The sequence below is a fragment of the Lepidothrix coronata genome, unplaced genomic scaffold (genome assembly GCF_001604755.1).
Source record: "Lepidothrix coronata isolate B3197 unplaced genomic scaffold, Lepidothrix_coronata-1.0 Scaffold39, whole genome shotgun sequence".
NCBI classification, from domain to species: domain Eukaryota; kingdom Metazoa; phylum Chordata; class Aves; order Passeriformes; family Pipridae; genus Lepidothrix; species Lepidothrix coronata.
The window spans coordinates 2,515,836-2,533,271 of record NW_016690219.1 but is presented as its reverse complement, the minus strand read 5'-3'; the positions used below and the strand labels follow the sequence as shown (position 1 = coordinate 2,533,271).

Sequence of the window (17,436 nt, the reverse complement as noted above, 5' to 3'; positions counted from 1 at the left end):
AGATCCAGCAGTCTTGAAACTAGGTTATCTCATTTTGCATCAGTTGATCGTACTGACTCCAAGGAGCCCATTTCCTCAAGCAGACTGCAGCAGCAGCACTGTTTGCTGTCAGTAGATTTTGTCACTCAAAGACTGCCCAGAGACAGGTTGTAAACTGACAGCTATGAAGCAAAGCTCCCAGATTTTCCTGTTTTCCAAAAACCTCCCCCCTCAAACCCAAAAAACCCCTCAACCCCAAACCCTCTTCCAGGTTCCTTGGTTCTGTCTGTTGGCACAGTTTCATGTATACATAAGGCTGGGGGTAAAATAATCATCTAACAGAGCCCAAAACTCTCATCACCACTTGGCAAACTCCCAAGTCAAAGACAAATCTGACACTGTTCCCCCTTATCCTCACAGGGTTTATAATGAAGGTAATAATCAATTTTGACTCATTAAGTAGCGATGGTAAAGATTTGTGAGAATGAATCTTTGTCTTCAAGGGATGGGGTTTGCCTCTCTCAGGAGAGATTCCCATGCCATCCCTAGCTGAGCCTGTGGCATGGGGAAGAAAAAACACTGGTGACGACTGATTTCTTCTGATTTGTACACATTTCTCTACCTCTAACAATGCTGGGTGACTGATGCAGCCTGGTACACTGGTGTCCAAGCAGTGTGATGTTGTCCCTTTAAGCTTCACTCCCTCCTCTTCTCCGAGGAACCCCTTGGTGGCACATCCAAATGACATTACCCCAGTCTGATTCAACAATTATCGTGAGGCTATTTAGAGATGGTCCCAGGGAGACGCAGACCAAGGTATGTGCAGGAGGCTGCTGACACACTTCTTTGCACTTCACTTCTGATGTGATGAGCACCACAGCAAGGTGGGCACAGTGATGTCTTTTTAAGATGAGGGCTGCCATGTAAAGTAGAAGGACTCATTGCAGGTGAGCAAGGCAACAGCTATAGGAGATATGGCAAATCTCTATCCTGTGAACATAACAACATTACCTCCTCCCTATTTTTCACCTCTGACTCAAAATTTGAGGGGAAGATTGATGCCTCTTGACTCCAGCTGTCTATGTTTCAACTTTACATTCACATTAGTATCACTGTACACTCATAAACAAGCAATTCAAAGCAGCAATCTAGTAATATTCCTGTTTATTCTGGTAATATTTTAGATAGTGACTTCAGGATGAACAGAGCCATGCCTTACTGATGCCTGTAACTCTCCACTGACTATAAAGGGAGCCTACATGACTACTTAGATATAGACTTCTCCTGTATAATACAGCCCATCCCTGCAATCCAGAGGTACTTCTGAATGCGAGCATGACAAAGACAGCTAAGGACCAGTTATGCTCTGTCTGCTCCTGAGCTGTTTTTCTTTGGACACTGACATATTTACAATAATTGCTGTTTTGCCACAGTGACACTGGGCTTGTAAAAACACATTTTTGTGGAGTTTCACCTTGACTCCATTCAGAACATGACTGCTGACTACTAAGCTGTTCCCAATGCTCAAGGACAGTTTATAAGAGACTCATGAGTGGACTTTAAGGATATCAGATGTAATCTAGTAGGTTCTCTCTGGTTTGAGACGGTACTGAATAGCATATTTGCTCCTATATGTGTCACAACAATAATGTAGATCAGCAGCTGGTATTTTCCGCTGGTTTAGATGTGACTTTGGATCCTATGCAGAGTCATCAGGAGACAATCAGCCAGGCAGACTGCTCTGACTGCACTTCTGGCAGTGGGGTGACTTGAGATAAAGTCAGAGATAGATGGTGTGTTGGAAGGATTATCCAGAGAGATTGTGGTAACAGGATGATGGGCTGTAAGCACCCTCTGTGTGCATTAAGCACTGGATTTTCACTTAGAGATGCTTTCTAGATGATGACTTGGATATCAAAAAAATAGCATAAAACATGTACTTCCTCATGATATTTCGTGTGTGTTCTGATGAGGAACTTATTCCTCAGGTATTTCCCACTTATATCTAAAGCACATGAAGATCACGGATAAGTGGAAGACTTTAAGATGCATTCATTGTCCAGTGAATGCCCAAAGGATTGTCTAAAAGATTTCCCTTCCCCTGTGAGGGTCTTCTTCCTTTCTCCTATCTCCAGATTTAATCAATGGTTCTTCAGTGCTGGGCAGTGCAGTTCTCCACCTGGTTCAAAATTCTCCACCTTGGATGGAGAAAATAATTGCCCATAACACTTTCTCTTGAATTCAAAAGGACCATAAAGGTCTCTTCTTTCCTCAGGTGCATATTCATGCAGGTCTCATTGCTGATCCATCATTCAGTTTTTCTCATTTCTCCCTCTAGTAGTCTTTCCAAACATTGACTTTGCATTCTTTGGTCAGGAGACTAAGACAATCCAGAGCTCCTGCTCTTTCCTATTTCGGTCCATGAAACTACCAGGTTCCACCAACTTCTTTAGGTTTAAGGAAGAATGTATTTTATCAGAAGAAGGCTGAAGTACAGGCTCAGAATTGGTTCCCTCCTGTGATGGAGGTCCCTGCACCACAGACCCAAACCGTGATACCGATGAATCATCTGAAACCCAATCTGAGCCATTACTGTGATGACAGTGTACAACAAATATGAAAAAAAGAAGAAAAAGCTGCTTAAGTCTTCAGCCATATGGGTGGAGGAAATACCTATGATATCCTGACCAGTTTGCAAACATTTGCCCAGTTATCATATGGTGTCTGCATGGACCTGTCACCATCGTTGCATCAGTCAGCACAAAACTGTTGTCATTTCTCATGGTCTAGATAAAAGCCAAGGAGACAGCATGTGGGGGAGAGAGAACATGGCTATAATTAGCCCAGCAAAGCTGGTTAAGAAATCTCCAATCAAAATGAAACTACTTTCCTGACACATTTTGCAGCATATTTCCACCAGAAAGCACAAGAAAATTTGGGATGCCTCTGCCTAAGGCTGCTGAGAGGCCCAGGATAGAGACCCAAAAGCTGCCTGGATATCCACTAGTCGGGACCCTCCTGGATCTTCATGACTCAAAAAGGATGAGCTTTGAGATGGTGCTGTGCTATGCTGAACAGACCTATTAATTTGGGCTTTTACTTCTTTGGACCTCCCTCCACTTCTTTCCCTTTTTAGACACGGCCAGTGATGGGAAAGATTCATTCTTTATACTAGTGAATCCTCCAGAAGTGCTGGTGAAAAAAACCCTTTTACCATATTTTTGCTTTGTGTAGAGCAGAGGTGGCTGGGATGAAAAGAAAAAACACAGCCACAGAGAAGACAAAATGCCTTTGCCTAAACTTTTCAGATGGCAAGTGCTCTGCTATCTCTGTACAGCAATCCAGTCATAGCTATAAATAAAAATAAGCGATTACACTCCGTGAATTCTCCAAATGAGAATACAAAATTCCAGCGGCTCCCCATATATCACTGAACTTATAACCAACTCTACTATTTCATACCATAACATGGTTCACTAGATTCAAATATTAACTATTGGAAAAGAGAAATCTCACACCGACTTAGTGAAATAAATGTATTTTGGTTTTGCGGCTGGATCTTTGAAGATAGTGCAACTTGAACACATCTCGTGTTCCTGGAAGGGCCATAAGATCTAATCACTGTGAAAAGGTGGCAAAGGGAAGCTGGGGGAAAGCAATGCCAGAGCCAGAACCTCATTCAAGTTGCACAGTCCAAATGGTGTGATTGCAAAGCATAAATTTCGCATCACCAGTACCCACCCATTTGAGAACAGACTTTAAACATGGGGCACATAAAAATTTGGAAAGGAGAATACAATACCACAAATTCTTTACTGATGCCTGCATTGCACCAGCCTAGTCCCACCACTCATCTTGCCAGCAGGCAGGCTTAGCAGTGAAAATTAACACAGCAGTAAACTGGACTCATATGAGGGGTTTTTTTTGTTGTTTTTTGAGTGCAACATTTTCTAAACTCTCATATTCCACGTTCTGCAATTGTAGATGTCAATTTTAAATGAGAACTGCTCAGGAAGAACCTACAGGTCATGTGGGCTTCAGAGAAAATGCTGTATCCCATCAAATGATGTATCGAGAAAGACCAAGTAGAAATCAGACGTCAAAAAAAAGAGTATCTGGTACTTATACATGGGAAGTAAGTCATATAAGACCAAGCTGAAAGTTTTTGTATTGATAAGTTTGTGCTAGTAATTAGTAAATTATTAATGTCTCATAAACTGATATTACAGCTATGACAGTGAAGGAGTGGCAAGCAGTACAGACAGGAGTTTGAACCAAGGTGTGTTCCAGCTGAGCTCCAGTTCTAGCTCCACTTCTGCCATGACAGAAATGGGTCTGTCTGGTTCCAGTTCAGACCTGTAAAGCTTAGCTGAGCTGGAAACCTTGGACTGTTTTGAAATAGTCTATTCTGGAAAGCAGATGGAAAGCGAAAGGAGAAGGATGACACAGTGCTGAGGACCCACGGCACTCTCTGACCACCTCCTCCATGTGCCAGCCATGCCATTTAGTATTGCTCAATGTTATTATTGCCTAAAACATTCACACAAGATTGAACTTCAAGCAATCACATGCTCTGGACAAGAAGAACACATTTCTCGTGGCCATCAGAGGAAGGGCAGAGGCACTGGTGATGTTGCTCTGTACACCCTTGCTGGGGCGAATGTTCCCCACGCACACAGGGCAGATCAGTTACCAGGGGTGGGCACAGCAACCTTTCCTTGCACCCACCTTTGTGATGACTCGCATACATCAGACCATAACTCTGTATGCAGTAACAAACCCTGTTAACATTTAACCTGGAATGGTTCAGCCAAATCTTGTTTACAAGAACACTGGACATGGGAAGGACCTTGTCATGGATGCAAGAAAATTGCAGATATTGCAATGCACTCTTTAATTTTTTGCAAATTCTGCAGATTTGCAGGACCTCCTCCTCCATGGGAGTTCACCTCCAAATTTTTTGGTGTTTGACCAAGCTGGAATGGTGTAGCACCCAAAATTTGCCCCCACAGTTATAAGCAACCTGTGCTTTACAGCCTGGTATCTGTGCAGAGATCATCCTCCAGGAAACAAAATGTCATCAAGATTCCAAGTATGGAACAAGGTTCAACAAAATAAGTTATCCAAGATATGAAACCTGTTGTCACTCAAACAACAGGATACACTTCTCTAGACCATTTTCCACTGGCCATTATGCCAGCATTTAAAATTCAAATTGCAAGTCAAATTAATGATATTTTACTCTGTGGATTTCTTAATTTATCCTGTAAGAGTTGTCAGAAGAAGGTTTACAAACCTTAACACAAGATCTCAAAACCTCGCTAGATGGAGTGATTCTTACCTAGAAAGGAAACGCAGACTTTACAGAAGGTATGAAACTGGAACTTGCTGGCAGCTTCCAGTAGGGTTTTTGCATTGGCTGAATCTATGATCAAAGAACCTGTATAAACAAACTCCAGGAGTAACTCCAGGACATCCGCAGTGAGGTTGGACATGGCCAATTCCAGCTTCTCCCCGCTTCTGCTACTGTCCCGTGGTGACCTGGTAACAGCAGACAATTAAATTACGGACATTACACCATCCCCATTTTATTGGCATTTATTGATTAGTGAGGGCTATAAAATCGCTTTGCACATCATTATATTTCTCCATTATTTTTGTTTACGGAACTGAAGAATATGAATTTTAAAATAACTGAACTTAAAAACTTTAACTGGATCTGAAAGAGAAGAGTCTTAAAGCAAGTCTTACGAAAAATCTGTTTGTTGCTACTTTGCATTTTCATGCAAAAACAGTTGCAAAAGAAAAGGAAAGGAAAGGAAAAGAAAGGAAAGAAAGGAAAAGGAAAATGAATGATCCAACATTAATGAAAATGAGGAACGGGATTAGCTTTCAAAGGGAAACAATACATTTTAACATCTTGGTTAACATCTCATCTTCTATGCATAATATAACTGTTAAGGAAAAACAACTCTCCAATTTTAAGAGAAAAGGTCATCTACTTTTTCAGGAATCCAGCACTGGAATAATTTTAAATGTCATGTGCACTTAAGGATACATTAAAGACCTTTTCATAAGAAATAAGAATAAAAATACTAATTTCTATTTAGCTTGAACTTCTCAGTATGTTATATTAAAGTACAGATACAATCAATATGATATCTGCATACAGATGTTTGGTCATATAAAATATAAATATATGCTTATTCTAAAAATCTATTGTTCCCTTTTAGGCACTAAAAAAAGGAAGCCCTTCATGGCAATTGCTTTGAAAACAGAATACAAGACAAGCTAGACAGACAAAATGGTTAGAGCAAAGAAGGGAGGGGGGGAAAACAACAACCAGCTCTGCCACAGGAAGCCAGCAGCCATCCTCTAGGAGTTTCATGACTGTGGCCTACGATTTTTCCTGCATGAAGTGCTGAACAATTTGGGGATCAGAGTATCTCCTGCATTTGAAGTGTGGATTAGTGCTTGTGAAATTATTGGACAAAAAGAAAGTCATACTGAATTAAAGTAAGGGCCCAGTTCTTAATGCATGGTTGGCTGATGTGTCTGCAACACTAAAGACAGATTACACCTGAAAGACAAAAGTGATGATAAATTTGGTAACATCAAGGAGGGGAGGGGAAATCTGTTGGAGTAAGAAAATAAATTCTTTTAATGGTTAGGACCATCCAGCACCTTCTCAAAGAAACATAAGCTTTTGTCTGTCACTGGACAGCAAACGTCTGCTCGCTCCAATTCTGCTAAAGTACTTGCAAAAGCCATTGCACAAGTGACACAAAACCGGCATACGATGTGGTGTGACATTCATGGACTGGCCAAAGCATCACTATTCACAGGCAACGCCAGCTTTAAGCATGAGCAAAGCACTGCCAAACTCCTGGATTTACACAGCTGTCTAGAAAGGTGATGATCAGACCTTTACTACCATAATGGAGGAAAAATAAATGACATATAAGCTTTGGTTTTCTTCCCGCATGACACCCCACCCATCCACCCCAATAACACCTAAAATCATTTGGGAAAATGCTTCAAATTTGCAGTGGATGCTTTGTCACTGGCCTTCCACTGACTAGCCCTGTTCAAGTCAAGGGCACAGCTTTAATTTATACGAATCTCTGCAAAATCAAAGCTTTAAAGAGGTTTCATTTTCAATGGAGGAACAGCTAGCAGTCCTTAATTTTACAGTCTTCTCTAAGGCAGTGAACCATGGTTACTCCCATTCACAAAAGAAAACTGAGGTAAAACCAAGGTAAAATCACTTGCCTATGAGCATAGATAGTCGGGGTAAACCAAGGAATTAAAACCCATTTTTAAAATTCTATATGTTGAACTGTCCCTTTGCATGGCAACACAGGTGAGTAAGATCCTATTCCAGAAGCAGATGGGTAGGAATACATACTGATCATGATACCTGTCATATCCCTACAAGCACAGATGTGTATGCTACCCTGAATCCTTATGCTTTATCACACCACAATATTCCTTCTGAACTCTTGCATATGGATTCAATTCTGCATTCAAGGCAGAAGACCTCAGGTGTCAAAACAGAAGAGTTGCCATTTCCCAGATCCTCAAGAGGATGTCACAAAATGTTGAGTTTTTTCCTTTCTCACTCTCACACACCAGTAATATGCCTCACATCTGATTTATCTCCAGTTGTACACACTTATGGTCCTGTGCTCTGGGCTATCAAAATGCCTCCCGGTACTGATGTAATTCTTGCTGAACAGCTCCCAGAAGCGGTTTGTACCCGACAGTGAATTCATGTTCACGTGGGCTGATTAATAAGCACACTGCCTAAAATTTAGGGAGATTTGGAGGTACCCAGCAAGTGACAGAGTCGGGCTCTTTGCACTGTAGGAAGCCCCACCATAAGCAATTATTTATATATTGGCACTAATTGCTCTGTGCTGGTGATGGCTGTGGGAATGACTGCGTGTGATCCTTTGGGAATCGCGGAGCAGACACCAGGAGGCACAAAGGAAAGGATGATGTGACACCAGTGTCAGCACAGACACATACCCACATTAGCAACAACTGCAAGCTGCTATTTTTCAGAATAATTAAGTAATAATCTCTTTTACTTTGTAATACACCAAGCAATAAACTGCTGCTGCAATTGATTAAATGCCAAAGAAAAGCTAAGGTGTTTAATCAATCACTAGAGCCACTTATGGCAAGTATAATACAAAGCTACAGAGATTATTGATATTACACAATGAGCCAGAAATGGGAAAGGAAATTATCCCTATTCCTGCCTTGGTGATGCCTTGAATGTGTGGTGCTGTTTTGCTTGTGCTTTCTAAGCAGCGAACCCTTCGGCTCCACATTTGGCTGGACCATATAGTGAGCACAGGCTTCATTCAGGCTGCACAGGGAAATCACAGCTACCCTGGCTTCCACAATGGAAATCTGGCTTGCTACAGGCTGAAGAATGGGCAGGCAATTGGCTGAAGCAGGTCCTAATGGATCAAAAATAAATGTTTGAAGGAAGAAAAAAACATAATGTGGGGAAACAGTCTGATATGACTGAAGTGGGAAATTCCATAGATTTCTTCTTGAAACTATTTAAGTGAATTGGGTTATGGCCTTGCCCTCAAAGCCTGACTAAAGGTTTCTGTGTTCCTTGTTTTCACACATATTAGAACATGAATATGCCCTGTGCAGTTATATTTCATCTATTTGGGGCAGAACCTTCTCTCAGCTATTGTACAGGAACTGCACTAAAGTGACTAAAGCTAAGAATAGAATTTAGTCCCGTAATGCATTTGCAGTGGATTGGGGGAAATCTGTCAGAATATATGTATATGTATATACAGAAGCTCATCCTGTATCACATGAGGAGGAGTTTTGTCAATGGCATCTGTGGAAGCAAACATTTAGAGAAGTCTGTTACCAGAAAAGCCCTGACTTTCTCCCTCAAGAGCTGGAAAAAAAATCACGGTTCTACCTGGTACATACACTCCAGTTCCCCCACTCCTGGCACAAACATGGGGTGTTTTGGGGATGGAAAGCCTGCCTCCTTCATGTTTCAGTCTCACTTGAAGCCAGGCAACGTAAACTTATCGTCCATGGACATCATTAAATGTGGCACATGCTGCTATTTGCCCTGCGAACTCTAAAGTTTAAACAGAATGATGTCATTTTATTGGTCTTGTAATCATTGCTCATATTATAAAGGTCACACATTTCACATTGTGGCAGAAAATCAATAGCTCTCCCAACAGCCTCTGGGGGAAAAAGTTTTGCTTCTGAAGAATAATATATAATAAACAATTTTAGTCCTTACTTTATCATGGCTGTAATCTTGGAGAAAAGCTACAGTAAAAATCTGGCAAAGGCTGATATATAAACTCATTAAAATTGGGAAGTGATTTAGAACAGGACTTTAAAAAAGATTTATCTTGAGCTAAACAGCAAAGAGATTTGTTTAGGTCTACATTTAAACAAGCTCCAAGAGCTTTTTAACAGCTTAATTTTATGGTAGCTGTTGGGGAATTCTTTCAGATTTACAAATCATGTATTTCTCCAGCAAGATGATAGACCTGAGCAATGTGCAAGCAGAACTGAACCTGCAGATAAGCAGGAAGCACAGATACATTCTGCTTGGGTAAGGGGGGAGTTACTGAAAAATATTATGCATTGTCTGGAATAATTAAGTCAAACAAAATCAAGCCAATGCCTTTGAAAATATTCTGGCTACTTATCCTTCAACTTAATTACTTAAACTAGAGAAGACAAAGGCACAGGGAACCTTTTAAAGCAAAAGACGGTTCGATTACTCTCTCAAATAACAAATCAAAATCAGTGTCCCTTTCTGTTGACTAATATATAGAAAAGGCCTAAAACATTTAAATACTTGATAGCAGGAAAAATAACCCTAATACCTCATCTGCAAGATGTAGGAGTGGAACTGACAAAAGTACAGAACTTTACATTTTTGGTATTCATTTGCCCTTGAAAATCATTTCCGCACATATAATACACACAGGCAAGAGCCAGCACTAGTGATTTCATGCTTAATAGCAATGCAACGGAGTTTTCTGCATCTTGAGTTAAAAATAGATGTGTATCTATGCATTTTCCCTGCATTATTCGTATCAACACGTTCACATAACAGAACGTCCGTGTGATTCTGTTCAAAACATTTAATAGTGAGATGCCTTGATTTGCAAAGCCGCATTCAGAGCCTGGCTAAAGTAGCTGTGTAAGTGAAACACTGCTTGAGCATCAATTTGTCAATTTATGGACAGCGCTACCGCCTCTCATTCAGCCTTCCCTCATGGTTTGGATATGCTGCCTTTAACTGGCTTGCAACATTATTTTGACTGACTAATGGTTTGGCTACAGCTTCACTCAATTTTAGATCAAATATGAAAAGCTACCTATACCCGGTGCAGACGCCAGCCAACGCTCTGTTTACAAGCTATAGTCACAAAGTCAAAACAAATTCTGGATGTTCAAAATGGAGCCATCTGCACGGAATAAACATGAAAAATGTGAAACATTTTATGTAAATGTACATTACTGCCTAGGAACAGTTGGTTCAGCTTCTTCCCAGGCTGCCTGGTTGGGAACACAAGGACTGACAGAGTTTGTGACACCTATTTACATTTGATGCCATATGAGTCACTGTGCCGTAGACTCAAAGGTATGACGTGTATTTAAGCTATGTGCTCCAAAAGGGCACTGAAATAAATGATTATTTTTTAAAATAAAGACATATTTGGAATTATTATTTGTGATTTTTCCCTGGACGTGTGGGACTTGGTGTGTGTCTTTTTCTTTCTGCCTCCCCAAGGTCCACCACTATCTGCTTCTCCCAAGAGAAGTTAGCAGCAAAGAGCTACCTCCATAATACTGCCTCAATTTTGTTCATATTTCACTCAGAATCTATCTTTAAGAAATAGGGAAACACACCCATTCTGGGAGTGTAATAAAAAAAAAAAAATTACTGTCTTTGACAATTTATGGCTCAGTGTCTTATACAACTCAGGAGTCTGAGTATCTCCACTAAAAGTACCTGTTTGAGCTACAGGAGGCTATACAGGACTGCCAGCAGCAGGCAGCAGCTTCCGCTCCACCCTGGACTGAGGAAACCGAAGCCCATATTTTGGGGTTGGTCCCTCCCTGCTTGGACCAAAGCAATGGCCTGTCCTACCAGCCAGCTGCCTGCTGGCCTCTCCACAGTGTGCCCTCCCAGGACCTGCCCCATCAGCTTGACATGCTGATCTCGCTGGCTTGCTCCTGTTATTAGGAATATAAATGTTTATTCTACAGTAATTGTGTTCCCATTCCATGAGAGCAACATATTTTCTACTAAGATAGACAGGACAATAAAAAAAAAAAATCAAATTAAATCGCTTTGTTCCCTGGACAGTGTTTAGGTCTCCAGAAAACAGGAAATCCAAGATTTTTATGTAAGATGAGGCACTTAAATGAGGAGAAGCTATTTCTTTTTATCTCTGTCAAATTATTTTGATTACCAAAGAAAGGACTCCAGACTAGGATAGACAGCTTCTCATGAGGCTTAAGAGTCTGTTAGCTGTGTGCTCATTAGAAACTGCTGTTCAAGTCGACACAATTTAGACTGAATCTCTTGTTTATTGTGGGATTTCAACTTTTTACTTTAATCCTTAAAGCACTGAAACTCCAGGCAAAGAAGAGAGTGCAATATTGCTGCATCTTAACTGTCCACTATTTGATTTTTTACCATCTTCAGAGTTATTAATGGTTCAAAATCCATGTCTATTTATCTCGGAAGAAGCAAAAAATAAACTTCATTATATTATAGCCAACCTTCAGCTATGTACAAAACAGACACAGCACTCTACACAGAAAGTTGTATTTTGTACCAAAGATCTTGATTTATCATAATTACACACTCGCAAGATATAAAAATATAGATGCCCAAACATACCAACATACATTTCCATGACACACACCAAGATGCATGTGCATACTGAGGTAACAGGTTATTTACCGAGTTATACAAGTTTATGCAGCTGCAAGGTAATCAATCATGTAAATGATGACAGGAAGGGACATTTATAGAGCAACATCATTGCAATAGGTATGTCATAAGGCACTGAATGTTTTATTAAACAGGATTTAAAAAAAAAAAAAAATTACACCCCAGCATTGCTTCTCCTTTGGAACTGTTTTATCAGCTCAAAATGTATTAACTTGCAAATCTCTGCCTTCGTTATACTATCTTGTAGATAAACATTATCTTTGAGCCTCAGTCACTATCCATCTGTCTCATGAGAGAAGAAAACATGTACTGTAACGGTACTATTGTATGATTACAATAAAGAACTAGTAAAATCACAAGATTAAATAAATTACATTGTTTAAACACGGGCTTGCAAATGTGTCAGGAAAATTTACCTGACCAACAAATCCATTTGGTCACTTTTTATCAGGATGTTGATACAAATAATGTTCCTTGTTCCAGGCAAACAAAATCTGGCCAGACTAGTGTAACTTATTAGGGTCAAATGCTGCCAGTTTGCACCTGCTCTATCAGAAGAAAATCAGGAAAATTAATGGCTGTGAGCTCGGGCACGCACCAGCAGCTCCCGCTAATTCACCATCACAGAAATGATCATTACAAACCAAGACGAGCAATGGGATTAACAGCAAATGCTTTTGTCCACGGACAACATGGCCAGAATAAAATAGAGCAAACAAAAGAGCCACGTTTCCTATATACCCTTAATGCCATTCACTGATGGAACACAATCTAAATGCTCGGGATCAGCGGCAGCCTGTAACGCTATAGACTCGGAGATCACAGTCGGAGGCACAAATCTGGCTCCCTGCTGAGATTTAAGAAAGAAGATGACGAGTTTGAAGATGCTAGCTTAAACGACTAGCGAGAGAATGAAGAAGTGAATAGCAAGTGCCCTTGGAAGAACAGTGTTTCATGACCTAGACTTTTGCTAGGGACTGAGAATAAACTGAATCTCACAAGGTACTAGCAGAAAAGTAAAAAAACTGGGCCAACTTATTAATAGTGTGGGATCTAACTTGTTTGCAAGTATCTCTGTCAGCCTAATTCAGTCGCAAAATAACCTGGATGAGAGCTACTGTTTGTTAAAGGTAAATAAAAGATGCAAGCAGGTTTTGGTGGATTATATGGGAAGGAAGATTAAAAATAAAATGACAGAATAAAAAATTTATTCTCATCAAACTTAAAGCTCACACCCTTACCCAACTCCTATCTGATTTCTTTTAACGTTATTTATTACACCATCAAAAACCAACTTAGTAGAGAGCTGGCATGCAGCTAATAAATCCATCTCTTAGGAATGCGGAGAAATTTATACAAGTAATTATCTAGGTAGTCTATCCAAGACTCTTTCTCATCATCGCAATGTCTAGAGGGAAAACAATAATAAAATAATGATAATCACAATTATTATTTATTACTACTACTATGATTATGGCAGTGCCCAAAGATCCCAATCAGCATTTCAGTAATTAGAATTAATTCTGTCAGGCACTGGTTCTTTCTCCTACAGCTACAGGGTGTTGCTAGTGCTTTTCTACAGTATATGTAGAGACAGACACACCAATGAAAGGTACTACACCACATCACTATGCCAGTACAGGCAGGAAAGGGCAGGAAGCTCATCACTCCCTGCCCACTCCAACCTGCAGAACTGCTTCAAGTATTTCAGTCACTGAAGCTCAGCTCTACACAAGCAAACAGAGGGCACTATGATCTGATATGATCATAACCTGCTCACATTAATTCAAATCCATTATTTCAATCCAGCAGTGGCTAATCCTTGATGATTTAAATGAAAGGAGTGAACTGCTGATCCCCAGAGCTACCTGCAAGCAAGCTGGAGTTGGAGATTTGATTACCCTTCTTTTAGGACAAGACTGGCTCTTGGAAGTGGCCCAAAAATGACAGTTTACAAGAACATGGCTCCAGTTTCTATGCCATGGAAGATTTTTTTCTTTGTTTTCTCTGATCCATTTAGCCTGAACTGCACCTTGTTTCCTTTCACTCCTAAATTTCAACATAGTCAAGTCTAGACTTAGGCTGTGAGATACAAGTAAATATAGGTAGGTCACCCACACTGGCATCTTATGAGTGGTTGCACGACAGCTGGGTGGCTTGCAGACGGGTACAGCCAGAGAAAGAAAGGTGATTAGTCTGTCATTCCTTGGATAAGATTTGGAGGATTTGTAGTTGAGTCTAGAAATTATGTGAGCAAGAAGCCCCAGCTACAGTAAACAGAGATGCTGTCAATGAGGGAGAGAGAGATTCAGGGATCTGCTCGGTGCCTCTGGAAGCTGCTGCCATTACAAGGCAGCAACTTAATTTCTGCGCTGCACCTTGAGACTTGAAAAGGAGCCTTTCTGTCCTCCTTTTCAGGGTTTCTCTTCAGAGAAGGACACATTGCTGTGCCCCTCCTTTCAGAGCAGCATACAGCCCAAGCCACTCACCCTCCTAATCCACAGCCACGCTTCCCAGGCTGGAAACTGCCAGGCTGTGACGCCTGAGATGGGCTTTGCAGCAGTTCCTTAGCCTGGCAGCCCAGAACACCACTGAATATTTGTAAGCTGTCATTCATTTATGTAGAAGACCATACATTTGCTTGATGAAAACATGTTTTCCAAGGTCTGGCAGCTGCAAAATTTGAAGCCCAGCAGGGAGCTCCGAGAGGTGGGCGGGCGGCTGCCCGGGCAGGCAGAGCGAGCGGAGCGCTCACGGAAACGGGCCACAGTGAGCAGAGAGCTGTGTTCCATGCCAAGATCTTGTGCATACACACAGCAATTATCACTGCCTCGTTTAAGAGAAAAACGTTGTCCATAGCACAATTTACACCTGTGCCCTGGCAGTAAAGGGTGAAGGATATTTTACACTCCCATGAGACCTCCTGTTCCCATGGACTCCTTTAAATTGTTTAACAGAAACTCCTGGCATTCTGTCTGGGCACAGTATACCTCTCTTGGCAGCTGAAACAAACACCGTATTTTTAACTCCCTATTTCTCTGTTTTCAACTAATGTTATAATTTGTTTCCACATTCATTCTGTTCTACAATGGAGCTGAAGTATGCAGATGTAGAAATGCTGCTGCTCCTCTCCTGGAGTTAAAAGAAAGATTCTTAATAAGAAGGAAAACACAAAGGGGTCACTAAGAGTAGATTTTTCTTTCATCTGCTATTTCTCACTTTGGGCTTTTTACAACGTAAACACAAACCAGACAGTCTGTTTTCCAGACACCTAAATGCTTTTGCAGTTTTGTCAAGCTGTTTCAGATGGATAGTGGCAGGTTTCTCTGTCGTGCATCCAAATGCTGCCTTTTCACACAATGGTGTAAAATGCAGAATGACATCTCCGTCTTCAGCGTGGGTGTAAAGCAAGAGGAATTTGGTCCTCTCACCCTAAAGGCTTTACTTCTCCTGCCCTGCCTTCAAGTCCCCAGAAAGCATATACAACTCTCTTTTAGAAAAGAAAATAAAATAAAAAATCTGAAGACTTGCAAAAAGAGGCAAAGTATTGCGGAAAAGCAATCCGGCCATGAAGTCACTGGCTCTGTTTCACAGGAAAAGAAGGATGAACATATCATGGCCAGATTACACTGCATCCCAAAACCTGCTTCTTGTGACAGAATCGCATTGTGCATGTGACTTACTGCTCTGTGCCAGTGGAATCAGGCACCCAGGATGACTTCCAGATTAGAAAGCATCATTAAAATCAAATCTTGAAAAGATAAAGCTTGTAGGACAGGATCTGTGTATCTTTAGTAACTGACCATAGAGAAGTCTACTTATAAAAGTCTGTTTATAAAAGCAAGCATTTTGACCAAGAAGAGACTTTTATGTCAAGTGCTTCCTATCAATAATGTCATATTTGGTAGAAATTCCATTACTCTGGGTTGGGTTAAGAAGAAGAAAACAGCAAATTAAAATGTTACGGTGAAACTCTCTGTTACGGAAATATCAGACATTCCATTTATCCAGCAGCTGCATTTGTCTATCCCAAATACAGCTGGAAATAAAAAAATGTCTCTTCAAGGGATTTTCCAATCTTTCCTTCCTTCTGGAATACACACACACACACACACATACACGTATTTTCCACCAGTTCTTCTAGCACAGATACAAAACCAGACCTCATTTCTCTCCTCCTCCAAACCAAGAATGGTTTAAATAAGAAAATCTGTGCTCTGCAAGAGCCACATTTTGGAGATTTTTTTTTTTTAATGGATCTGGACCTATTTCTTTTTTCCTGTGTGTATATATATAACCACATGCACGTGACATTAAGAAAAACACTAATTTCTGAAGAAATCATTCATGTCCTTTTAGCCAACTATGATTCAGGCTGGTGACTGGCCTTTTTCTCTGGGCTGTGAAAAATGAGCACTTGAAGAAGGCAATTCATACTATTTATCATAAGGTAGAAATTGTCCTACGGACATTCTCATCTTTCCTCCCAACTGCAGAGAAGTCCAGACAACCAGCTTAGGCTGGACTCCTGAAGGAAGCAATGGAACATCCATCAGAAGTTCACAGTCTAATCAAATCACCTCGTCTCTCTTTAATAGCAAATAGAGATGGTCTCATCCTTTACCTCATCTCTTAGACACTTATTCTATAGGGAGAGGACTTGCCACTTGGCAGAGGTCTGTCTCACTTTTTGCAGACTGTACCAGTAGTTGAGAAGGTGAGGTTAGAGTCAGCCTGCCTTAGATGCCAATCTTGGACCTAAATGTTAGTTACCTAATGAGAGAGACAAGCACCTCTCATTGGTCCAGGGGGATCACCTACCTGCCTGCACATAGGAACCTGAATTAGGAGAAAAAAGATCATTCTGGAAACCTTCAAGGTGCTTCTCTTCATTGTCTGTACCATAAATTAAGCCTTTGCTTTGAGAGAGCTGATTTCTTTAGTACCTAAAATATAGGTGCAAATTAAAAGGCCAAAGTTGAGTAGACTGGCGTTGATGTGGTTGGCAGTGCATTCAAAATATATATGATGGCATTTAGGGGACAGAACCCTATTCCAGCTGCTGCTTACCATCCATGTTCTCCTTAAGCCCTATACTGCAGTAGTCCTTTATGGATCCCCACACTACCCCTGAATCTCACCTTCCTTCCTTCGTGGGCAAAGTGACATGGAACAGACATCAGGAACACTTCACACTTGCTGTTCCTAATACACCTGATCCTTTTCAGATGATTTTGCACTGGAAAGGAGTAAGATTGTTTTTCATGGTCAGTTGCTGTTGGGAGGGAGATGAACACCAAGTCCTGGCTTAGGCTTGAGTGCTGCATGGCATCTGACAGGGACTAGATAATCTGTTTCCAAAAGCACAGTGCTTGGTATGGTGCTGGACTCAGGCTCAGGACTGGACTAACCCAACCTCAAAAGGGATCATATATTTAGAAGATAATCATAGGGAACGAGGAATTTTCTGGATG

General features: G+C 40.9%; 1 protein-coding gene across 2 annotated transcripts in view; it reads right to left on the bottom strand.

The window, feature by feature from the left end:
* The window catches only part of KLHL29 (kelch like family member 29), a 394,362-nt gene that overhangs the window by 53,517 nt on the left and 323,409 nt on the right, over positions 1 to 17,436 (bottom strand). For both annotated transcript variants that reach the window (XM_017813094.1, XM_017813096.1), the window contains one exon: positions 5,321 to 5,520. In XM_017813094.1, the coding sequence (XP_017668583.1) occupies positions 5,321 to 5,520 (200 nt within the window). The remainder of the gene's footprint in view (positions 1 to 5,320; positions 5,521 to 17,436) is intronic.